The sequence below is a fragment of the Phodopus roborovskii genome, unplaced genomic scaffold (genome assembly GCF_943737965.1).
Source record: "Phodopus roborovskii unplaced genomic scaffold, PHOROB, whole genome shotgun sequence".
NCBI lineage: Eukaryota > Metazoa > Chordata > Mammalia > Rodentia > Cricetidae > Phodopus > Phodopus roborovskii.
In genome coordinates, this window is record NW_026126540.1 from 29,359,642 (window position 1) to 29,385,730 (window position 26,089).

Consider the following 26,089-nt stretch of genomic DNA (forward strand, 5'->3'; position numbering starts at 1 on the left):
ACACACACTGCTGTGAGTGCAGACATCACTGTACTTGCTCAGACTCTTACGTGAACGTGTGTCACATTTGTTTTCAAGAGCCTTTCATGTGATGATGAGTTACTTTGCCGTTTCTATGTCTGTCATCTTTCTAACTGACTGCTCATGTCCACATGGATAGATAGATAGATAAAAGTGACCCCCTGAGCTGCACTGTTGTGAGATGCCCCCACTAATGATCAGCCAGGAGCTCTTGACCCTTCTGCCCATGTGCTGACTGCTCTCCCTTAGTGTCTGTTTCCTAACTTGGAAAGACACAAGTACTACTGCTTTAAGTTTGTAGTTTTTTTTTGTTTTTGTTTTTTTGTTGTTGTTGTTTTGTTTTGTTTTGTTTTTTAAACTTCCAAATGACCACAGGACAGATGGGACCCTTTTGCTGCTCCCCAGCCTCTCCATGATCCCACTCACCCATTCAGTGTGTCAGGGAGCATCAGCCTGCAGGTGCCCCGTGTTTTTAGCTGGATCTAGAGGAAATAAGCTCCCAGCAAATTCAGATGCATTTTAAAGCATTTCAGTCAGGCCACACAAAGGCAAACTAGCCGAGATGAAACATCTCTGTAAACCCCCCTCCCTGGTTAGATGCGTGCATTCGCTGCTGTCGTTGCTTCTGTGAAGTGGGCATAAGCAAAATGCCCTTATCAATATCCCTCAGTTTAAATGCTAAACCTGACGGGTAACGTCCGTTTGTCTGAGGGGGTTTTAGTTTTTGTTTTTATGGGAATTCATGTCACTTTTCTGTCTGTCCCTTTGGTATCTATCTAGAATGGATAGTCCTTGTGTGCTTGCTGTCTTGTCAAGACAGTCAAGGGACTGGTCTGAGCAGTGATGGGCCCTTTGTGTTGAGGTCCACTGAGTATCCTCTAGAAGTCCAGTCAGCTTAGAACTGGCCTGCCCTTCCTCCTGTGTGTGAGGCTGGTCCCCATCCCAGTAGGGTAGTGTTTAGTGTCTCTGAGTTAATATCCCTACCTCTTAAAACTGCTGCTTGTTTTCTGTCCTAAGGCCGTCACTGTGAAACCTTCCTGGATGTGTGTCCCCAGAAGCCTTGCCTGAATGGAGGGACTTGTGCAGTGGCTAGCAACATGCCCGATGGCTTCATTTGTCATTGTCCCCCAGTAAGTGGCCTGCTGCTGGTGTAAGGGATGTGTCCCTCTTCCATATGTCCTGTGGAACTGAGATTGAGCTCCTATTAAAGCCCCCCCCCAGAAAGATGCTAGGGCATTAGTACCAAGAAGAGGGTCTGGGTCTTCTCTATGTTCATTTTTTCCAGCACGCTCTGAAACTGAGCTTCCTAGGAGTCTGTCAGCCTTCAGAGCCTTATGGGGAAGTCACAGGTGGTGTGATGTCCCCTTGAAATGGGGCCAGTGCCCCTGGCTTTCTAGTCTTGTGCAGCTGCAGCTTCCCTGCACATGCTGGGGGAAATGCTGTTGTTTCTATTCTTTAGAGTAAGTGCCTTCTCAGACTACTAGGAAATTTAATTTTAACCCTCCGCTGTGCAGACAACTGTGTGGCTACCAAAGGCTGGTGGAAGTGCTCTCTGTGTAGGGGGCAAAACCTAGAGGGCGCCTGCCTTATAATGACCTTAAAGTGAAAGCATGCCACACTTGTCCCATGGGGCCTTCAGCCCTCACCTGTTGGCTGACTTGAAGAGGTTATTTCTAGAACATCTTAATCCTGTGTCCAGTCTTTATCTCCCCAGGAGTGTAGGGGAGAGTGGGATGAGCTCTAAAACACATCTGCCATCCTCATTTCTTTACTCCTTCTTACAGGGGTTCTCTGGGGCAAGATGCCAGAGCAGCTGTGGACAGGTGAGGTGTCGGAGAGGGGAGCAGTGTGTGCACACTTCCTCCGGGCCCCGCTGCTTCTGCCCTAACCCCAAGGACTGCGAGTCAGCTTGTGCCAGCAGCCCCTGCCAGCACGGAGGAACCTGCCATCCTCAGCGTCAGCCTCCTTATTATTCTTGCCGCTGCCCTCCACCGTTCTGGGGCAGCCATTGTGAGCTCTACACGGCCCCCACCAGCACCCCTCCTGCTACCTGTCTGAGTCAGTACTGCGCTGACAAGGCTCGGGATGGCGTCTGCGACGAGGCCTGCAACAGTCACGCCTGCCAGTGGGATGGAGGCGACTGTTCCCTCACGATGAAGAACCCCTGGGCCAACTGCACCTCCTCACTTCCCTGCTGGGATTACATCAACAACCGCTGTGATGAGCAGTGCAACACTGCCGAGTGCCTGTTTGACAACTTTGAGTGCCAGAGGAATAGCAAGACCTGCATGTAAGAGCTCCGGACCCCCAGCGGCTGAGGGGGGCTGTCACTAACACGCTCAGTCTCCTGTCCTCGCTCTAACCACTCCAGTGCTGCGGCTCCAGCCGCCTCTGCTTTTCAGATGGTGCCAGCCCTGTCCCATCGCACGCACGCTGCCCTGTTTTTCCTTGCTGACAGAGGGCCGGGACTGCTCACTGCATAACCATCCCCTCTCTCTGCCTCTCTCTGCCTTCCCACCTGCTGCTCTTGCGACCTCCTGGGGGAAATAACCTTGGCAGTGGTGTTGCCACTCTCAGGCAGCCTCCAGCCTAGCCTGCCGCAGGATGGATGGACAGGTCTGTACCACTCTCTTTGCTCATTCCTTTCCCTAAGACTAGTTTTCCTGTCTGATTAGGGAGCATGAGCTAAAGGCCTCTTAGGTCTCCTGGTCTTCAGTGTTGCCGATATGGTCTATATGGTACCTTTTCTATTAATCATTGCACTTAACCCCAAGTGATCCGCAACCAGGCTAAAGAATTTGCCAGAATATACATAGCTGTTTGATATGCCCACTCCTTTGAGCAGATGGCAAGTTCTACCAAGTGGTCCAAATAGCAAGGGGTTGGGATGGGTGAAGAAAAGAGTATAGGGGGCCAGTTCTGACTCCTTACCCTGATATTTCAGTGGCAGGGTGTACACGCACACTGTGTGTGTGTGTGTGTGTGTGTGTGTGTGTGTGTGTGTGTGTGTTTTGAAGCAGAGTCCCATGCAGCACAGGCTGGCTTTAAATTCCTGAGTCTTGAACTCCCGATCCTCCTATTTCTACCTTCCCAAGTGCTGGGATTACAGGCACACACCACCACACCCAGACTTTTCTTGACATTCGGAGGAGGGTAGATGAGTTAGATCTCATATCCTGTATGAACGTCTCCCTGCCCCCTTCTCACTCACTCCTGAGTTAGAGTAGACCATTAGTACATTCCTCCGTGTAGCACTGAGATAGTTCAGGGTGTGGAGCAAGCTGGAACACCTTGTACTTGTAGAACCCTTCGCTGCTTTACTGAGTTCATAAAATAACCAAGTTGAGCTTGGCTTCAGATACACATTCTTAGTGAAAGTTCTGCCCATAGTATTATTGGCTGAGTGGGACCTGCTAAACATATCAGGATTATTCCTCATTCAGGAGGCCCAGGGTAATGTTGAGTGACGTAGCTGTGGAGCTTGTAGTGTTGGGATATGTGATTCATGGAAAGTTCCACTGGGTATTGGGATCCTGAAAGTGAGCCAGAAAAGGTGGGTAGGAAAGTCAGTCATTCCAAATGGGAAGCTAAGTGGAGTCCCAGTGTATTCTGAGCCCCTTTCCCTGTCCTTTCTCTCCCCTGACTAGGTATGACAAATACTGTGCAGACCATTTCAAAGACAACCGCTGTGACCAGGGATGCAACAATGAGGAATGCGGCTGGGATGGGCTGGACTGCGCTGCAGACCAGCCAGAGAACCTGGCAGAGGGCACGCTGGTCATCGTGGTGCTCCTGCCCCCTGAACAGCTACTGCAGGATTCTCGAAGCTTCTTGAGGGCCCTGGGCACCCTGCTTCACACCAACTTACGCATTAAACGAGACCCTCAGGGTGCTCTCATGGTGTACCCCTACTACGGGGACAAGCCGGCTGCCTCAAAGAAGCAGAGGATGTCACGCAGGTCTCTCCCTGAGGAGCAGGAGCAGGAGATGGTGGGGTAGGTTTGAGTTTCTGAACTTAGAAATGCCCCAAGGACCGGTGCTTCCAAGTGATGGGGGGAGGGGTCCCAAAGGATAAGATAGAGCAAATAAAAGGCGGGTATCGGAAAGGACTTCTTAAATGCTGGGATTGGAAATCTTTTTCCAAGAGTTGCCTTAGAACCTTTATTCATGATGTGTCATTTGAATTCATTACTGCCTCATCTTCAAGACCCTTTGTGTACGTGCTGGACAAGAGCAGTGATCCAGTCATTTGTGCCCCACTATTTTTGATCTTCTATAAGTTTTAGCCCTTCTGCTTGCTATGAGTACAGACACTTAGGAGAGTGTGGGCCTAGACATCGAGAGGCATATTTTTAGTGAAGCACTAAGTACCCTGCACAGGCGAGGCCGGGGGAGGGTGAGATCGCTAGAGCTGTAAGAGGAGAGCTCTGCACACAGGCTGTTCCCCGGCTACGTGTTAGGTGTCACACCATCAGAAGGTTTCTGTCTGCCAGACTACGGGATGTGAACCCTCCTGGGTGGGAATCCATGCTCAGCATCTGAAAGAGCCTAGTTTCTGCATTCTCTCTCCCAGGGACAGAAAGGTTGATGCAGATGGAGGGGAAGGCGGGGCCGCATGAGGTTTTCTAAGTGAGCCTGCCAAACCTGACCCTCTTTTTTCTTCCTGCCATTCCCCCTTTCCCTCTCTTCTTTGTCATCCCAAAGCTCAAGGGTGTTTCTGGAAATTGACAACCGACAGTGTGTCCAAGATTCAGACCAGTGCTTCAAGAACACAGATGGGGCAGCTGCTCTCCTGGCTTCTCATGCCATCCACGGAACCTTGTCCTACCCTCTGGTGTCTGTCCTCAGTGAGTAGCATTGGTTTTGAGGGGAAAGGCTGGAAAAGGACCTCACTGGGGCTCACCCTTGCTGATACTAAGAGGTTGGTGTCTCTACAGCACTGTCCCTGTCTCTGAACTTCCAGGTGAATTGGAGGCTCCAAAAAGCGCCCAGCTTCTTTATCTGCTTGCGGTTGCTGTTGTCATTATCCTATTCATCATCCTGCTGGGGGTGATCATGGCCAAACGAAAGCGCAAGCATGGCTTCCTCTGGCTGCCTGAAGGTTTCACCCTTCGCCGAGACTCCAGCAATCACAAGCGCCGTGAACCCGTGGGACAGGATGCTGTGGGGCTAAAGTAAGAGAGTTTGCCAGTATGCCACTGTTCACAGGGATAAGCCCAGATGAGCAGAAAGGCATATCTTACTGAGTCATAATTTCAAATTCCCCGCCTTCAGTCCCCCTGACCACACCTCCTCATGGCTTATCCACGTCTCTGAGCACAGCTGTGTCTATACTGTGCACACGGTAGTGCTCAGCCTGACTTAGAGGACACTTTTGTCATTAGTGAGCCAGCACAGGGAGAATGCTCAGGAGTGTCACGTCGAATATTGCTCACCATGACTGCTAAGATGTCTCAGTAGGCAAAAAGTGCCCACTGTCAAGCCTGATGACCTGAGTTTGGTCCCTGATCATACGTGGTGGGAGGATGGGAGTCACGTCAGGTTGTCCTCTGAGCGTGGGATTTCAGGGGCTGGAGAGATACCTCAGGAGTCAAGAACATGAACTGGCCCATATCTGGTGGCTTGTAACCCCTGTATCTCCAGCTCCAGGGGAGCTGACCCCTTTGGCTTCTGCAAACGCCTGAACTCACATGCTCAGATACACACACAGACACATTCACATAATTATAAAACATAGTAATGTAATCTTTAAAAAGTACCTCACATCCTAATCCTGTTGGGCCATGCCAGAGGGTAGCCCGTGTATATGCTGCTGTTACAGTGTTGAAAGCTACTATATTTGTTCAGCCATAACTTCTGCTCTTGTTTTCCCCTGAATTATCATCAGAAATCTCTCAGTGCAAGTGTCAGAGGCTAACCTGATTGGTTCTGGGACAAGTGAACATTGGGTTGATGATGAAGGACCCCAGCCAAAGAAAGCCAAGGTAAGCTGTCCAGACAAAGCCACATTCCAAATTTATCTGTTTCCCAGACAGATAGACCCCCATGACCATCAGGACCTTTGGAGTCTTGACAGTGTTGGTTGCCCTTGTATATTCTTCAAGAAGACCTTTTAAAATAGTAAAGCTGGTCTGCCTTCTGGCCCAGGTGTCATGCTCGTGTTTGTTGAGTCAGGACTGGTGGGTGAGTGTTCACGGTTCCCTTATGGGTACATCTCTAACAAGAGATGAGATTATACAGTGAAGAAAGCCAAGGCCATGTATTTTTCAGGAGGTAACCGAGCATGATGGTTAGGAACATTGCTTTAAACCAGGTGTGGTCTCAACAGTCTAGAGGCTGAGGCAGGGGAATCTCAAGTTTGAGGCCAGCCTGGGCTACCTCCAAAACTAAAAAAAACAAACAAACAAATGAAAACATTGCTCTAATCACCCTGAAAACATGTATAAGTAACATTATACAAACCGAGGAATTATTAGGGGAAAAAAAAGGCCTGATTTTGAAAGACAGCATGGAGGGATATATGGGAGGTTTGGAGGGAGGAAAGAAAAGGGAGTAATGGTGTGATTATATTATAATCTCAAAAAAGTTAAAGAAGTCACAACAACAAAAACCATTGCTCAGAATCAAAAGCCTGCTACTTTGCAGTGGTTACTTAAAACCAATTTGTATTTAATATTTCTTGTTTATAAAATAGTAATAATAATAATAGCAATAATAATAGTTCTTTCTTTTCTGAGTTGTGAGGAATCAATACAGCAGTTGCTAGAATGCCTCTTACCTATTTCCTGTTATGATGAATTCAGTAAAGCACAGATGCTTTCAAATTCACATGGTTATTTCTCCTTGTCCTCCCTCCATGCTTGCTCTGGGCCGAGTACTGTGTTAGTTCAGCCAGACAACCTTCAGGAAGGTTCAGTCCCTCTTCACAAGAACCTTCCAGTTGAAGGAAAAGCAAAACTATTGCATGCTTTCTCTCACATGAAGAATATATTTAACTACTTGGATGGGGCAGGAAAAATATACATAAGGCAAGGGGGTTGTTTGGAGGGAGGCAAGGAAAGGGGTGTGGAGTGAATGTATCTGCAAGGTATAATGATATGTTTGCAAAAACCCAATATTTTGTACACTAAATTTAATTTTTTTAAAGAAAGATGACATATAGTCTGCTGGTGTTACAGTGCCATGTAACACATACCACATGGTCAGCTGAGTAAAGAGGAGCAGAACTTTTTTTGTTTTGTTTTGTTGGGGTTTGATATTTTTAGACAGGGTTTCTCTGTAGCTTTGGAGGCTGTCCTGGAACTCACTCTGTAGACCAGGCTGGCCTTGAACTCACAAAGATCCACCTGCCTCTGCCTCCCGAGTGCTGGGATTAAAGGCATGCACCACCACTGCTTGGCGGAACAGAACTTTTTAAGGCCAACAAGAATTAAAATCTAAGTCCATCTGAAGAGCAAGTAGGAGTCAAACAAAAAAGTTGGAGGAGACCATTGTAGTCAGAGAAGAGAAGCGGAGATCCAGAAATGAGAAGATGGTCTAAAAGTAGCATGTTAGGACTGGAGCCTAGAATTTGGGATGGGGTATGGGAGAGCTATCCAGATACAAAGACATGACTGGAAACCACAACAGAGAGTGGTGGGAAGCCACAGTGGTAAGTGATGCAGACAGTTAGAATGGGACAAGAGGAACAGAGTGGAGGTTAAAAGAGATGGTGAGAGCCTACCACTCCTCAGCCTCCCCCCACCCCCAGCAGCTTCTGGAGTGCTTGGGTTAATGAGGGAAAACTTATTTCCCTATTCAGGCTGAAGACGAGGCTTTGCTGTCAGAAGAGGACCCCATTGATCGACGCCCATGGACACAGCAGCACCTTGAAGCTGCGGACATCCGGCGGACTCCATCGCTGGCTCTCACTCCTCCTCAGGCAGAGCAGGAGGTGGCTGTTCTAGACGTGAATGTCAGAGGCCCAGGTCAGTGCCGGGCCCTCCGTCTTTAATTCTTCATGGTTGTTCAGCATTTTTTCCACCTGGCCAGGTGCCGCTGCCAACTCCACAGACACTAAATGAGCTTGAGGAAATATTGTGTAAGAAATACAGCCACGGGGAAATTACAAACCTGGGGGTCATGAGGTTGATTGCTCAGTGAGTAAAAGTTTTGCCATGAAAGCCTGACCACCCGAGTCCAACCCTTGGAATCCATGTAGAAAGAAGTCAGAGTTATCCTCTGACCTCCACATGCATGTTATGGTATATGTACGTGCGCCTCACACACACCATTCTCAAACATGGGCTATGGCCCATGTGCATGCGTGCACACCATACACATACCTACAACAAGATAAATATTTAAGTATTTTTAAATCATGGGCTAGAAAGATGGCTCAGTGGTGAAGAGCACTGGCTGCTCTACAGAGGACCTAGATTTGGCTTCCAGCACCCACATGGTGGCTCACAACCATCTGGAACTCTAGTTCCAGAGAATCCAACACCATTTTCTGGCCTGCAAGGGCACTATATATACATGGGGCAGAAAGACATGTTAGCAAGACACTCATACACATTAAATACATAAATCCTTAATTTTTTAATTAAAAATGCAGATTTGGAAGAAAGGAAAGGATTTGGCATTGCTTTACATACAACATACTGAGAACAAGCAGGCTAATTAAGTGAGTTAGATTTTAGGGGGATAGAAAAATAGTATCTGTCTTAGTCACTGTTCTGTTGCTGTGAAGAGACACTTTGACCAAAGCAAAGTAGTTAAGACCCTGACAGACAGGCAGGGAGAGAAAGACAGACACAGATCAGAGATAGAGAGATTAGGCCTGGTACGGGCATTTGAAACCCTAAGCCCACTCCCAGTGACACATCTCCTCCAACAAGAGCACACCCCTAGCCCTTCTGAAATCACATGACCTCCTGGTAACTAAGCATTGTGGGGGCCATTCTTACTCAAACCACCACAGTACAGTGTGGAGAACTAATGTAGTTCCTGTCTTCGGCATAGAATTTATTTATATTGTCTATTTACAATGTTGTCTCGTTAAGACATCATCACTCCACGTAAGCTCAAAGCTTGTCTGGCATAAGGAAGAGCCCCACATCCGAAGGTGGCTGCTTTCCCACACTGTTCCCATGACCAGCGTGGTCATGTCCCACCTGTCACAGCTACTGCAAGCACAGGGAACTCACCTCCCATAGCATGATGCTGTTCAGCAGAACTGTTCCAGTAATGGGTTAATTTCTTTCCCTTTGAACATGTTTGGAACTTCCCTCTTCCTGCAGATGGGTGTACCCCACTGATGCTGGCTTCTCTCCGAGGAGGCAGCTCAGATCTGAGCGATGAAGATGAAGACGCAGAGGACTCTTCTGCCAACATCATCACAGACTTGGTCTACCAGGGTGCCAGCCTTCAGGCACAGACAGACCGGACTGGTGAGATGGCCCTGCACCTTGCAGCCCGTTATTCGAGGGCTGATGCTGCCAAACGTCTCCTGGATGCCGGTGCCGATGCCAACGCCCAGGACAACATGGGCCGCTGCCCTCTCCATGCTGCTGTGGCAGCAGACGCCCAAGGAGTCTTCCAGGTGAAGAGCTTAGGAGCTGGTTTGAACATGAAGCATGAGGTGGCTTGGGGTAAAGGGCTGTTGTGTGTGGTTCCTTCTCTGTGGCTGTAATAGAGCGCCAGGGAAACTCCTCATAGGAAGATATTAATGGTTATGCTTGAGGTGGATTTGAGTTCTCGATGGTGGAGTGGAGGCCCGGTGGAAGGAAAGGCAGAGAGCATACACCTTGAACTGCAGACAGGAGGTAGAGAGCAACGGGAATGGCACAAGTCTTTTTCAAAGCCTGCCCCCATGACATACTTCCTCCAGGAGGCTACACCATCCTAATTCTTCCCAAGAGGCCACCAACTGAGGTCCAAATAATAAAATGCCCCTGAGACTTACTGGGGACATCTCATTCACACCACCACAAAGCTTTTGCCGCTAATCCTGAAAACCTGTCCAGGATCCACAAAGTAAGATAACTGATTTGATTCCTGTAGGTTGTCATCTGACCTCCATGTGTGTGTACCATAGCACAAACATACCTACACACACACTAAATAGGATAACTTTTATAGGCCTATAATGTTTTTGCTTTACTAAACCACTGTCTTATTGAATTCATTCAGAAGTCTTTGAGAAATTAGTTACGCTAGACAAAAAAGAAAGGAAAGCCAGCTGACCTACTTTGAACAGCAAGAGAGTGATTGAGTCAGCAACAGGGTTCTGAATGTTACTCAGCAATATTTTGATGTACAAAGAAGCCTCGCAAATGCACAGGTCATATGGGAGCAGTAACTGGTCCAAATCCTCTCTCTATAGCTCCGCCTGTCTGTGTTCTACAGATGATCACTGATATGAGTTGACAATGCGTTCCTTGATTCTCTATTATTTTAACCTGATGAGGAAGTTGGAAATGCTCTGGATGACCTCAAGCTATACACATGGTTAAAGTTGCAATACTCACCACACACACATTCCTCTCCCCTTAGAAAGCAAAACATCATGCTGATGGACCAGTATGTTCTGATCATCTATCAATGGTTCATTTGTTTATTCAGCGACTATGCAGTGATTAGCCATTATAGTGTCTAGGGAAAGAAGACAATACAATTTTTCCTGCCCTCTAGAAACACCCAGCCTCATTGGAATGTTTTTGTTTCATTCTTTGTCTTCATCTAAGGGACTTTTTTTCTTTTTTTTTTTTTTTTTTTTTTTTTTTTTTTGTGGGGGGTCTTCTTTTCTAGATTCTGATCCGCAACCGAGTAACAGACCTCGATGCCAGAATGAACGATGGTACCACGCCCCTGATTCTGGCTGCCCGCCTGGCTGTGGAAGGGATGGTGGCAGAGCTGATCAATTGCCAAGCAGATGTGAATGCAGTGGACGATCACGGTAGGGACAAGGATTGGGGGTCTGGATTCTTGCCTGAAAGTCACATCTCTAAGCCAAGAGAATTGTTACATGTCCCTGAGAGAACTTTCCCAGATCGGAATCCACTGGAGGGCCCTTCATTCTCTTACCCATCTTTCCTGTGATCGCCCTTGAGGCAGTAGAAGTCCCTAGATGAAGATGAGAAGTTTGGAGGGTGGTTTTGTTTTGTGTGAGGGTTTTTGGACCTCACAAAACGTTCATGAAAAGTTTGTGGGGGTTCCTTGCCATAACCACTCTTAATATGAGAGCGGATTCACTAGAGGAGTTGTGAGATATCCTAACTGTGCAGTTGGTGTAAAGTAAAATGTGAAGGTTGTGCATGTGGAAGACATACATATTAGACACAGGGATCCTTTTACCTAGGGGCTCCCAGCTTGTTCTGGAATAGTCTGAAAACACAAGGAAAGGAAAATACAGTTGTGCTATCCTGTGAGCTCCCTCAGCCACTGGCTTCCTGCTGCTCTCCAGAGAGCTCAAGCCTTCCTTAAAAAGCCAGGGTGTGTTCCTTAGTGCCAGTCTACTCTTCTGTGTACTTATAAAATGTTGTCCCTGCAGGAAAATCTGCCCTCCACTGGGCAGCTGCTGTCAATAATGTGGAGGCGACTCTTTTGCTGCTGAAAAATGGGGCCAACAGAGACATGCAGGACAATAAGGTAGGCACAGAGCCCAAGGACACTTTTAGCAGGGTCTTATTTGTGGAAGGAAGCTTTTTGGCATAGCCAGGTCCAGAGACCCTGTGCTCAGTGCTCAGTCATCACACTGTCCTGAAAATAACTTGCTGTGACCCTCCTGCCCTTCTTCAACAGCCTGCCTTCTCTGGGATGCCCTGTCCATGCTCACTACCCTTTCTCGCTTTCTCTCCTCTCAGTGCAGTTCTTTGTTTTTCTGCCCTTGGATACCATGGTGCTCTCTCATCTGAGCTGTCTGCCATGATCCCCTCCTCTATTCCTTTTTCATTTACTCCTTTTCCTTTTAATTCTTTCTTTCACGTCCTGTTCCGTTCCTCTCCTGTGTTCTGAATTCTTTGCATACCGTGGTTTCTCCTCCTCTCTTTCTTATCTGTAACCCGGATTTCCTCTCAGCACTTCATGTTGGTAGAAAAGCTTGTCTCTCTCAAGTGAATCTCTGGCTGGGAGGCCTGCTTTGTCTCCCTGATTCCTGTGTAAGCAGATGATGCTCCTGAGAGCACAGCGAGGCCATTGGGAGAAGTGAGATCTCTGTGGAAATCACAGATACATACTCAGGAAGATGTGCTGTATGTCTGCCGCATTAATGTTTCCTAGGGGAAGCACGCAGAAAGCAAATACTAAAGAGATAAAATAAATAAGAAAGGCTAGAAACATGTTTTTAATTCATTTTACACACCAACCACAGTTCTCCCCTCATCTCCCTCCCCCATCCCAGAGAAGTTAGGTAACGAGGAGGACCCTAACCCTAAGGGAGAAGGAGGAGAAGAAGAAGATGAGATTTCCTGGGTAAACAGGATGGAAATAGAAACATTCTTAAGTTCTCTGGGTATTAAGATGTGTTCTTGTGTCTTTCTTCAGGAAGAGACACCTTTGTTCCTTGCTGCCCGGGAGGGAAGCTATGAAGCAGCCAAGATCCTGTTAGACCATTTTGCCAATCGGGACATCACAGACCACATGGACCGCCTTCCTCGGGATGTGGCTCGGGATCGCATGCACCACGACATTGTTCGCCTCCTGGACGAGTATAACGTGACTCCAAGCCCTCCAGGGACTGTACTGACATCTGCTCTGTCACCTGTCCTTTGTGGGCCCAACAGGTCTTTCCTCAGTCTGAAGCACACCCCAATGGGTAAGAAGGCTAGACGGCCCAACACCAAGAGCGCCATGCCCACGAGCCTGCCTAACCTTGCCAAGGAGGCCAAGGATGGCAAGGGGAATAGGAGGAAGAAGTCTCTGAGCGAGAAGGTCCAGCTGTCCGAGAGCTCAGTGACTTTATCCCCTGTTGATTCTCTCGAGTCTCCCCACACATATGTTTCCGATGCCACATCCTCTCCCATGATTACATCCCCCGGGATCTTACAGGCTTCCCCCACCCCTCTGCTGGCTGCCGCTGCCCCGGCTGCCCCAGTGCATGCCCAGCATGCACTGTCTTTCTCTAACCTTCATGAAATGCAGCCTTTGGCTCCTGGAGCTAGCACGGTGCTTCCCTCGGTCAGCCAGCTGTTGTCCCACCACCACATCGTCCCCCCAGGCAGTGGCAGTGCAGGGAGCCTGGGCAGGTTACATCCAGTTACTGTCCCAGCAGACTGGATGAACCGTGTAGAGATGAATGAGACCCAGTACAACGAAATGTTTGGCATGGTCCTGGCTCCTGCTGAGGGAGCCCACCCTGGCATAGCTCCTCAGAGCAGACCACCAGAGGGGAAGCACATCTCCACCCAGCGGGAGCCCTTGCCTCCCATTGTGACTTTCCAGCTCATCCCAAAAGGCAGCATTGCCCAGGCAGCTGGAGCTCCTCAGACGCAGTCCAACTGCCCTCCAGCTGTTGCAGGCCCCTTGCCCCCTATGTACCAGATCCCAGAGATGGCCCGTTTGCCCAGTGTGGCTTTCCCGCCTACCATGATGCCCCAGCAGGAGGGGCAGGTAGCTCAGACCATTGTCCCAACCTATCATCCATTCCCAGCCTCTGTGGGGAAGTACCCCACACCCCCCTCCCAGCACAGCTACACCTCCTCAAATGCTGCCGAGCGAACCCCCAGCCACGGCAGTCACCTCCAGGGTGAGCATCCCTACCTGACACCGTCGCCAGAGTCTCCTGACCAGTGGTCAAGCTCTTCCCCCCACTCTGCTTCTGACTGGTCAGATGTGACCACCAGCCCTACTCCCGGAGGTGGTGGTGGAGGTCAGCGGGGACCTGGAGCACACATGTCTGAGCCCCCCCACAGCAACATGCAGGTTTATGCGTGAAGAGTCTGCCTCGAGTGTGGAGATGGAAGTGCCTATCGTACATGCTGCTGAGGAACAAATGAAGGTTATCCGAAGAGAAATGAAGAAACCTCTGTTAACCAGCTTTTGGAGTCAGGAGAGATGCTCCTAACTTTCCGACAAACGAGAGAAGCATTGCATTCATCTTCACTGAATATCTGTGCAGTTTTAGGGGAGGACTAATCTGTGACCATCTGGTGAGTTCATGGAGATGCAAGATGAATACAAGAGGCCCTCTCTCTTCTTTTTGAAGAATATGATGGAGGCCTTTTATAGCAAACATTCTTGCAGCTTGAACATCATTTTAAGCCCTGGGGGCTTCTGTGTCCAGGAGGAGATTCTGCTGTGGAGTCGGACTGGGAATCGTGCCTGGGATTGCCCAGGTCCACCTGTCTTGTCTTCCCAGCCCTGGAGACAGCTTGGACTTCACGTGGTGCTGTCCTCTCTGCACCTGCCTGTGGCTGATCCCCATCAGTGTGTAACAGGCAAGACTTTTGTGCTCGTAACCATTCCTGCCCTGGAAAACAACTTCAGCCACTGTTCCCACATGCCCAGGACCCCAGAGGCACCTCACAGGGTTTACTCTGGTTGTGGTCCTCAGCCGTGGCCTTTGAAGTACGCGTCTATGGAAAACACACACACTGCAATCTTCATCTTTCATTCCTGAAAGGAAGGAGGACGTGAGATATCTGGGGGATAGGAGACCCCCTTCTGAACTTGCACCTTAATTCTCTGCCCCACATGTGGGCGCGGGGCCTCATATACACTCACCAGGGTGAAGGGTATAAGTTGTTCTGTTTGTTGGCCTAGTCAGTATAAACATGTACTCTAGGAGACCTAGGTACTATGATACTCCCATTTGGATGTAAAACGAGAAAAGTGGGAGAAGGTTGGCATGACCAAGAGATAAGCTAACCCGCTCAAGAAGCAATTGCCCACTGACTGCTGCTGTGAAGCACGTTCATCCCCAAATCCCAGTCCTCACCGATCCAGCAGAGGAAGGCACTGGTCCCCAAATCCCAGTCCTCACCGATCCAGCAGAGCGAAGGCACTGGTGGCGGCACGGCTCCTCATAGATGCCCTTGCCATTTAGCAGTGAGCTTGCCCGAGGCTCGGGGGACCCAATGACTGTCACCTTCCTTATGACCAGTTTTCTTTAGGTCAGAGACAGGTTTATCAGTTTCCCTCCACACTGTGTGATCTGAGTCACTGGTGCACACAGCGGGCTCTCAGTAAAGATGTGGAATCTGTGTTCGGGTTGAGGAAGTGGAGAGTGGACAGCTCCCTGAGCACTCGTGATGAAGCAGTCTTCGCCATCTTTGCTTCATCTTACTTCTCTAGTCACTTTCAGCTGGTGATGGCTGAGACTTGCTCTGCATTGTCCTTGTGTTCAGATTAAGATTGTACCTCATCCAAACCTGCTTCTTGTATTGTGGCCTCAGTGGCTTCCCAGACTCTCAGGAGCAGAAGCATTCATTTGTCAGCTGTAAAACCAGGATGGTGTTTTCTCCATCTCCCCCCTCAGTCAGTTAGTAATTGGCCCTGCGGCCACCCCATCTCCTTGGTGCCATGGTGCCCATGGCACAAGGAAAATGAGTTCTGCTGGAGCATTTGTGTATATTAGTAGGTAGATCACCTGGGGGGGGTTGGTTGGTTGTTTTAGGGTTTTTTGTTATTTTAATAGTCTTTATTTCTGCAATAGTTGAAATAAGTGTCCCCCCATTCATGTGTCAGCTTGTGACCCCCTATAGTAACTCTGTGTCTGTTACCATGATAGTCTATAAACAAATGGGGATTTTTACTCCCATTCAAGTTCATTCAATCAACAAAAACAGTTTGTTCTGTCCTATGGCAGATTACGTTTGTCATTCGGTTTTATTCTCATGAGGTGACATCATCCTACCAGCCCTTTTCATGGTGTACAGGCATTTTACTGCCCTAAATGGTGACTGCCTCCCCATTGACAGTTCCAGATTAAGAGAGCTTGTGTGTGTGGACCTCTCTGACCCAAGCTCTAGTGCCACTGCCTGGGGCAACAGCCTCTAATGCAGCCACTGGGTCTGTGATACCCTGGTCCTTCCCCAGACACAATGGAGAACAAACTTGCTGTTTCTCCTTCCAGAATCTTTTGGGTTTAGGAGGAGGGATGTAAAAGCTGCCATTACAGACTCCAGGCTACAGAGATGAGGATAACACTGCCAATTAAGTATCTGGTCCATCCCTTAGGTGTTAGAACTCCTGACCTATGGAAGTGTCTAGGAAAGGGTGGGGCCTGAATCAGAGGCTAGGTCTTATGGGATACATCCTTTAGTCTATGCATAGATCCCGTTTTGGATTTTTTTCCCCTCCTTGGATTCTTCCTCTCTTTGACTTCCACATGTCTTTGAGAATATATTTTTTAATTTGTTCTTTTTTTTTTTTAATTTCATTTTCTGACTTACGTGATGGTGGGGGGATTGAAGGAGAGAGACTTTCAGTGAAAGGCTTCAGCACTTGGTTGCACTTGGTCGCTTGTAAGCCTTGCGCAGAGAAGAACCAAAGGTGTAAGGTCTGTTAGCGTGTGGTTTCAGAACCCAGACTTGAACCAGCGCCTTGAGTGTATGAGGACTGTTTGGAAGGACACATGTCTATATCCTGAGGCCCCCACCCATAACTGTTTTGGTACTATGGCAACTTCCTTGTGTACATTTCCCTGAAAAGTGACATTATATCTGTTTGTATGAGAAACTCAGTAACCAGAAAATGACTGCATGCTCCCGACTAAACATAGGAAGGAAAGTGCATACCGTTTTTACTTTTAAATTTTTTCATTCTACAAGTAGTTTAAGATGAAATTTATATGAAAACATTTTTATCACAAAATAAAAAAAGGTTCCATGTCAAGGCTCAGTGAAATCATACTCCACTCTTTTCCAACTCTGGTGTCTTGTTCAATTTTCTTCTTCTCAAATCTTAAAATGCCTGGTACTGGGGTTCTTCTATTTTTCTCATCTAGTTTGATCACAAATAAATGCTTCTGAGGGGGAAGGTTCCCATCCGTTCAAAACATCATAATACGGAGTCACTTCCCACACCCTAACCACAGCTGGGCCTGCTCAGGACAGGAGCCTTCCATTGAAGTGGAGAATGTTTGCTGCAGCAAGAATTGGGAGCTGGGATAGAAAAACCTACTGATGCATTTACCCCAACACTGATGGTTTGTATGGACTTCTGTGTAGGATATGACACATAGGGTTATGAAACAATATTGGAGCACAAATGGATTAACAAGTACATTGACTTTCAGAGGCAGTCAGTGGTGAGAACTTGGTGGTGATGCAGCCGTGATTTCACTAGTCTCATAGCAACCCTGGCTTGTTTCCATATTCTGTCGTTTTACACTCACGTGTAAATCATGTGGATGTATTTACAAATAATAATTTTTTTTTTCCAAATGACTTGATTAAAATCTTGGGAGTTGCTTGGTTAAGTAGGTGTCAGGTCCTCACAGTTACCCCCTACGTATTATAATCGTACATAAGACACATTGGCCTCCATGTGGGCTTTATATGGTGTATGAAGAGCCTAAGGGTGATGCCGCACAGGCTGCTCTCTCAGAGCTGGAGTTGCCTTCCGCAGACCTGTGTGGCACTGAATCGTCCATGGGTCTATGCTGAAGGTCACTAGTCTACTGATCTCATCCTACTCAGCACCTGAAAGCCTCGCAGCCTTGCCCTCGGTTGTGCAGGGCTCTAGACGGGAAAACTGGGGCCAGGCCATGACCATGTAGGAAAGGGAGTGAACTGTCTCAGTCAAGCATCCGAATAGCTTCACAGTCCAAGAGCCAGGGACTGGCTCACATGAGAATGAAGATGATGAAGGACAGCCTTCTCTAACACCAGCACACTGTCCAGGATGTGCGAAGTCAAAGATCTGCGGGCTGGTTACTGCCTCTAGTGCATGCCTCTGCCGTGGAAAGGGAGGAGGATAGAGAGGAACAGAGTATGATGTTTCTTTTGGAATAGAATAGTAAACAACTTTAAAGTTGCACACACATTCAAATTAGGACAATTGGAAGTTTATTTACAAAGGGATGAAGCAGATTGACAGGTAACTATAGTCCCAGCACTTGGGAAATGAAGGCAGGAGGAGTCCAAGTGTTAAGATCATCCTCAACTGCATAGTGATTTCAAGGCCAGCCAGGCTTACACAAGACCCTGTCTCAATAAGGGAGGAGGCACAATGTCAGCACACAAACTACTGGTGGCACTGGCCAATCTGTTAACCCTCTTGAGGACAAAGAAATGTAAGCCAAGAGAGTTACTGGAACCTAGAAGGAAAGCTGCATATGATAGATGTTGTGTCAAGGCACATATGGAGCCTCCCATACCTCTCAGAGGAAACCAAGGAACTAATACCCAGATCTCACTCCCTTTCCCACCCCACCCTGAGAGACTGATGGAAGTGTAAGCCCAGAAGTGTGGCCAAAGCTTGAGAGGTGAGGAGAGTGGATTGAAGGTATCAGCCCTTCCTCAATCATTGTTCTCCAGTCACATTTGTTTTATAAACTTCCACTGCAGGCCTGTCACTGGTGTGTCAGTGCAGAAAAGACAAAGTAAAAGGAATTATGTGTTCATAATCCTGACAAAACTGACTTACCTGGCCTGCTCCTGGGTTTCCTTAGCATAGCTTTGGCATTGATCATCCAGCCTGGATGTCAGTCCAGCGGCATGCATGATAGGTAATGGTAATTCTTCAAGTCCTACAAACAAGATGAGATGGCTTAGTGGGTAATGGTGCTTGACACCACAAGGACACCCTGAGTCCCATCTCAGGGACCCACATGGCTGAAGAAGAGAGCCAAATGCTACAAGTTGTCCTCTGACCTCCACGTGGGCCATAAAGGAAAACATGAAGAAAATTAGAGGTTCTGCCTTACAGATACAAAGTCAAAACCGGCTGTTATCCAGCTAGAATGACAGTAGTGTTCTCTTTCCAGTGCTGTAGTAAAGCAGTCACTAAAAAGCAACTTGAGGAAAGGGTATATTCCTGCTTAAAGTTTGTGAAGGGGAGTCAGGGCAGGAACCTGGAAGCAGGAACTGAAGCAGGGGGTGTGGACGACCGCTGCCGACAGGCTTAATCTTTGTGGCTTGCCCAGTTTGCTTTCTTCTAGATCCCAGGACCACCTACCCAGGGAGGCACACCACACAATATAGTGAGCTGGGTCTAGCACAGCAGTCACTAATCAAGAAAGTGACCCATAAACTTGCCTATTGAACAATCTGAAATTCCTTCTCAGATGACTCTAGCTTGTGTCCGGTAACAAAAACTAATCTACACAATGGTTATTATAGAATTCCATCGTGACCGGGAATCCCACCCCCACCCCTAGGGAACAACTGCTAAGAAGTTTATCAATTGGGCTGGCGAGATGGTTCAGTGGTTAAGATCATTAGTTGCTCTTCCGGAAGAACTAGGTTCGAATCCCAGCATCCACATGGTGGGTGGTTCACAGCAGTCTGAAACTCTAGTTCCAGAGGATCCATTGCCCTCTTCCAGCCTCTGGGAATACTCTGGGAATACGTGCGCATGCGCAAGCACACAGTGCACAGACATGCCTGTAAGTAAAACCCCCATTAACATAAAATGAAAATAAATGCTTTAAGTGTATCAATAGATGCCACATCAAGAAAACCCACAATCTCTGCAGTAAAGTCAAGAGTGTGCTAATAAAATTACATACCCAGGGAGCGTCACAAAACTAATAAGGTATCCACTACAATCTAAAGCAAATACCATGCTTGGTGATGAGAGTATAGCTCTGAAAGTGACATTAAGCACAGGTGCTAGCTGTCCCCCATATCTTGTACTCAACATGCTCTTGCAGTGGTACCTGTGCCCAGAAAAATGAAAAGAATGAATGTTACTTTGAGACCATTTGATTATATACATTTACATAGAGATAATCATCAAACCCCGTCCCAACTGTTGAGATTTGTCTCCACTGCAGAAAGTGAATACAAGCAAACGTGAAGCTATAGCTGTGGAATGCAGGACTCTATGTGGAGTAGGAAGATTGGTTTGTGAAGGAGCAAAAATTTTGAGCTGTCTGTTAATCTGATTCGAGACCATTGAGGGTAAAGAATCATGAGTTTGAGACTACTCTGGGCTATGTAACAGGACCCTGTTCCAAAAGTGGGGAGGGGTGGCTGAAGAGATGGCTCAGTGGGCAAGGGCACTTGAGGCTCAGATCTGGATCCCAGCACCTACATGCCAGCAGATGCCTGTAACTCCAGGTCTGAAAGGACGGAGACAGGAGCCCAGGGCGCAGGGAGAGACCCAGCTTCAAAGTAGTGGAGGGAGAGATGACACCCAATTGTAGCGCCCATGCTACCATCTGTTCCACAAATCAGGCAAAAGCCTAGAGATTGAAATAAAGAGACAAGACAGCGAGTCATTCATTCAATGGCAATGTTGGAATGCCGAACGCTGAATGCCGTTTATTGAGGAGATGGAATGGGCTTAAATACAGCACAGTGGAAAATAACAGGGTTTTTAGGTTTAGCTCCTCCCCACGAGATGTGTGTAATCAAAACGGGAGGAGTACCAATAACAGCTTTGGGGAGTTCTGGCCAACAGCTTCAGGCTTGTTCAAGGTGCCTTGAGGGTCCATGCAGAGCCCGACACTCAGTGCGAGCTTCTGGCTTTTGCACAAGAGGCACATGTGCACAGGAATACACACACACACACAGAGAGAGAGAGAGAGAGAGAGAGAGAGAGAGAGAGAGAGAGAGAGAAAGAGAGAGAGAGAGAGAGGTTGAAAAGACTTATTAATTTTTCGCTGGCACTCTGCTAAGCTTATCAGTAGACTGAGCTGGGGAGAATTTCAGGAGTAAGGCATTTCCTTTCTTGGTTCTAGTACCTCCATAAACAGACTCCCTCCTGCAGTGTTTCAAGTGGATTCCCAAGGGCCAGACTCTCAGAGTGTTGGTTTTTGTTTTTGTTTTATTTTTTAATTTATTATTTTATATGTCGATCCCAGTTCCCTCTCCCTCCCTCCCTCACTTTTACCCTCTCTGCCCTCTCACATGCACCCTAACCACCCTCCCCTCCATTCTGCCCACCCCTATTCCATATGTAGGGCAATGCCATCCAGTTGGGGTCATATAGATCTGACAGGTCATTTGAAGTAGGGACTAGGGCTTCTCTCCTGTCTCTAGATTAAGGCAGTTATCCCTCAATGGGGGATGTGTTCGCAAGGTCCTTTTGTGCACCAGGGATAAATCCTGGTTCCACTGTCTGAGGTCCCTTAGACTGCTCAGTCTTTCTGGCTGAGACCCATATTCAGGGGGGCCTGAGTCAGTCCCATGCTCCTTCCCAGCTATCAGTCTGGGGGCCCATTAGCTCCTCGTTCAGGTAAGCTGTCTCTATGTGTTTCTGAAGCTTGGTCTTGTCCTCTCCATCTGCATCTGGGTTCTAGTTCTACTCAGTGTTTATGTATGGGTGTTTGCTTCTGTTTCCAACAGGTATTAGATGAGGGCTCCATGGATAAGTTAGTTGTTGATCTCACTATCCGGGAAGGGCATTTATGGTAGCCTTTCCACAGAAGCTCAAATTGTTAGTTGGCGGCAATCTTGTAGGTCTCTAGACCTTTCTTTGGGTTCAATTTTCTCTTCAAACCAATATTGACTCCCTATTTTATGTTCTCTCTCTCTCTCTCTCTCTCTCTCTCTCTCTCTCTCTCTCTCTCTCATCTTCTATTCCTACCAGGACTCTATCTTCCTATTCGCACATGTTTTCCTCTCCTCCCCCTCGCTTTCTCCTACTTCTCTCTCCATTTACTGCCCCCCCCCACTTCCCCTGTGCTATGGGGGAACTTGTCCCTTCCCCCTTCTGTGAGGGACTTTATATGAATCTCTTAGAATACACCTTGTATCCTAGTTCCTCTGATGGTGTGAATTATAGGCTGGTGATCCTTTCCTCTAGGTCTAAAATCCATATATGAGTGAGTACATACTATGTTCCTCTTTTTGTGACTGAGTTACCTCATTCAGGATGGTTTCTTCAATTGCCATCCATTTGCCTGTGAATTTCGATACCATTTTTTTTCTGCAGAGTAGTATTCTGTATTCCATTGTGTAGATGTGCCACATCTTCATTATCCATTCTTCAATTGAGGGGCATCTAGGTTGATTCCAGGTTCTTGCTATTACAAATAGTGCTGCTATGAATATAGTTGAACAGATGTCTTTGTTGCATGGATGTGGATCATTTGGGTATATGCCTAAGAGGGGGATTAGCTGTTTTGTCGAAAATCAGGTGTTCATAGGTGTGTGGGTTATTATCAGGATTTTGAATTCGATTCCATTGGTCTACCTGTCTATTTTTATGCCAATATCAGGCTGCTTTCAGAACTATAGCTCTATAGTAGAACTTAAAGTCAGGAATGGTGATGCCTCCTGAAGTTCTTTTATTGTATAGGGTTGTTTTGGATATCCTGGGTCTTTTGTTTTTCCATATAAAGTTGATTATTATCCTTTCAAGGTCATTGAAGAATTGTGGTGGGATTTTAATGGGGATTGCATTGAATCTGTAGATTGCTTTTGGCAAGGTTGCCATTTTTACTATGTTTATCCTACTTATCCAACAGCATGGGAGATCTTTCCATTTTCTGGTATCTTCTTTAATTTCTTTCTTTAGAGCCACAAAGTTCTTATTATATAGGTCTTTTACTTGTTTGGTAAGCGTTACCCCAAGATATTTTATGTTGCTTGTGGCTATTGTAAAGGGTGATGTTTCTCTGATTTCTTTCTCTGTCTCTTTGTCGTCTGAAAAAAGTAGGGCTACTGATTATTTTTGAGTTTATCTTGTATCCTGCTAGTTTGCTGAAGGTGTTTATCAGCTATAGGAGTTCCCTGGTAGAGTTTATTAGGTTGCTTATATAAACTATCATATCATCTGCAAATAGAGACAGTTTGACTTCTTCCTTTCCAATTTGGATCCCTTTTAGCTCCTTTTGTTGTCTTATAGCATTAGGTAGAACTTTTAGTACGATATTGAAGAGATAAGGAGAGAGAGGGCAGCCTTGTCTTATTCCTGATTTTAGAGGAATTGGCTTAAGTTTCTCTCCATTCAGTTTGGTGTTGGCAGTCGGTTTGCTCTATATTGCTCTTATGTTTAGGTATGTTCCTGTTATCCCTGGTATCTCCAAGACCTTTATCATGAAAGAGTGTTGAATTTTGTCGAAGGCTTTTTCAGCATCTAGGTTTTTCTTTTTCAGTTTGTTTATATGGTGGATCACGTTGATAGATTTTCATATGTTAATCCATCCCTGCAATCCAGGGATGAAGCCTACTTGGTCATGGTGGATGATTTCTCTGATGTATTCTTGAATTCGGTTTGCCAGTATTTTATTGAGTATTTTTGCATCGATGTTCATCAGGGATATTGGTCTGTAGTTTTCTTTATTTGTGTCTTTGTGAGGCTTGGGTACCAAGGTTATTGTGGTCTCATAAAAAGAGTTTGGCAATGAACCTTCTGTTTCTATTTTGTGGAACAGTTTGAGGAGTATTGGTATTAGTTCTTCCTTGAATGTCTGGTAGAATTCTGCACTGAATCCATCTGGCCCTGGGCTTTTTTTGGTTGGAAGGCTTTCGATGACTGCTTCTATTTCATTGTGGGTTATAGGTCTGTTTTAAGTTGTTTGTCTGTTCTTGATTTAATTTTGGTGATAGTTATCCAGAAATTTGTTAATTTTCTTTGAATTTTCAATTTTTGTGGAATACAGGTTTTCAAAGTATGACCTGAAAATTGTCTGGATTTCCTCTGCGTCCGTTGTTATGTTCCCCTTTTCGTTTATGATTTTGTTAATTTGCATGTTCTCTCTCTGTTTTTTCTTTAGTTTGTCTATCTTATTGATTTTCTCAAAAAACCAACTCTTTGTTGCATTGATTTTTTGTAATGTTTTCCTGGTTTCTATTTTGTTGATTTCAGACCTCAAGTTGATTTTATCCTGGCGTCTACTCCTATGGGGTGAGTTTGCTTCTCTCTGTTCTAAGGCTTTCAGTTGTGCTGTTAATTCTCTTATGTGACTATCCTCTGTTTTCTTCATATGGGCACTTAATGCAGTGAACTTCCCTCGTAGCACTGCTTTCAAGGTGTCCCATAAGTTTGGGTATGTTGTATCCTCATTCTCGTTGAATATTAGAAAGTCCTTAATTTCATTCTTTTTTTCTTCTTTGACCCATGTGTGGTACAAATGCACATTGTTCAGTTTCCATGAGTTTGCAGGTTTTCTGCTATTTGTGTTGTTGTTGAATTCCAATTTTAAAGCTTGGTGGTCTAATAAGATACAGGGGACTATTCCTATTCTCTTGTATCTGTTGAGATTTGTTATGCCACCTAGTATGTGGTTGATTTTAGAGAAGGTTCCATGTGGAGCAGAGAAGAAGGTATATTATTTTGTGTGTTGGATGGAATGTTCTATAGATATGTTAAATCCAGTTGAGACATAACTTGTTAGTTTTTGTTTCTTTGTTGAGTTTCTGATTGGTGGTCCTGTCTAGTGTTGAGAGTGGTGTATTGAAGTCTCCCACTATAAGTATGTGAGATTTTATATGAGCTTTGAGTTTTGTAGTGTTTCTTTTACAAATGTGGGTGCCTTTGTATTTGGGGCATAGATGTTCAGAATTGAGACTTTGTGTTGATGGATTTCTCCTGCGATGAATACGAAATGACCGTCTTCATCTCTTTCGATTAATTTTGGTTTGAAGTCTAACTTGTTAGATATTAAGATAGCCATGCTTGCTTGCTTCTTGGTTCAATTTGATTGGAAGATCTTTTCCAAACTCTTTACCCTGAGGTAATGTCTATCTTTGAAGCATAGATATGTTTTTTGTATGCAGCAGAAGGATGGATTCTGTCTTCGTATCCATTGTTAGCCTGTGTCTTTTCATAGGTGAGTTAAGACCATTAATGTTGAGGGTGAGTAAGGACCACTGATTGTTGATGCTTGTTTGTTTTAGGTTTGTTGTTGGCAGTAGTATTGTGAATATATTTGTTCTGCTTTACCCTTGGTTTCTGGTATAGTTAGATTATCTGTTGCCAACTATTTTGTGGGCGTAGTTACCTTCCCTGGGTTGGAGTTTTCCTTCCAATACTTTCTGTAGGGCTGGATTTGTAGCTACATATTGGGAAAATCTGGTTTTGTCATTAAACATCTTGTTTTCTCCATCTATAGTGATTGAGAGTTTTGCTGGATATAGTAGCCTGGGCTGGCATCTGTGTTCTCTTAATACTTTTAGAACATCTATCCAGGACCTTCTGGCCTTGAGGGTTTCCATGAAGAAGTCAGGTGTAATTTTGATAGGTCTGCCTTTATATGTTACCTGTCTTTTTTCCTTCGCTGCTCTTAATATTCTTTCTTTATTCTGTATGCTAGGTGTTTTGATTATTATATGTCAAGGGTCTCTTTTCTTTGGTCCAGCCTATTTGGGGTTCGGTATGCTTCTTGTACTTTCACGGGCATGTCCTTCTTCAGATTGGGAAAGTTTTCCTCGATGATTTTGTTGAATATGTTTTTGACACCTTTGAGCTGGGCTTCCTCACCTTCCTTTATGCCTATTATTCTTAGGTTTGGCCTTTTTACAGTGTCCCACATTTCCTAGATGTTTTGTGTTAAGGATTTGTTGGATTTATCATTTTCTTTGGTCGATGAATCTATTTCTTCTAGTTTATCTTCTGCACCTGAGATTCTCTCTTCCATCTCTTGAATTCTGTTGGTTATGCTTGCATCTGTAGTTCCCGATTTTTTGTCCAGTTTTTCTATTTCCAACATTCCTTCGGTTTTTGTTGCCTTTATTTTCTCTATTTCAGTTTTCAAATCTTGAACTGTTTCTTTCACTTGCTTAATTGTTTTCTCTTGGCTTTCTGTACTTTCTTTACTTTCCTTAAGAAATTTGTTCATTTCTTTCACTTTTTTGTTTGTTTTTTCTTCCATTTCTATAAGGGATTTTCTCATATCTTCTTTGAGGGCCTCTATCATTTTTATGATGGTAATTTTAAAGTCGTTCCCTTCTGCTTCCTCTGCTTTGTTGTGTTCCATTCTAGTTGGTGTAGATTCCCTCGATTCTGGTGGTGTCATGCTTGTCTTTCTGTT

General features: G+C 46.0%; 1 protein-coding gene across 1 annotated transcript in view; it reads left to right on the forward strand.

Moving 5' to 3' along the window:
• Window positions 1-16,836, forward strand: part of Notch2 (notch receptor 2) — a 135,316-nt gene extending 118,480 nt beyond the window's left edge. Inside the window, exons 24-34 of the mRNA XM_051199130.1 lie at window positions 1,039-1,151; window positions 1,806-2,311; window positions 3,669-4,016; window positions 4,726-4,868; window positions 4,985-5,195; window positions 5,909-6,005; window positions 7,823-7,988; window positions 9,303-9,604; window positions 10,813-10,960; window positions 11,555-11,652; window positions 12,547-16,836. Of these exons, the coding sequence (XP_051055087.1) occupies window positions 1,039-1,151; window positions 1,806-2,311; window positions 3,669-4,016; window positions 4,726-4,868; window positions 4,985-5,195; window positions 5,909-6,005; window positions 7,823-7,988; window positions 9,303-9,604; window positions 10,813-10,960; window positions 11,555-11,652; window positions 12,547-13,935 (3,521 nt within the window). The 3' untranslated portion in view covers window positions 13,936-16,836. The remainder of the gene's footprint in view (window positions 1-1,038; window positions 1,152-1,805; window positions 2,312-3,668; window positions 4,017-4,725; window positions 4,869-4,984; window positions 5,196-5,908; window positions 6,006-7,822; window positions 7,989-9,302; window positions 9,605-10,812; window positions 10,961-11,554; window positions 11,653-12,546) is intronic.
• The last annotated feature ends 9,253 nt before the right edge of the window (window positions 16,837-26,089 follow it).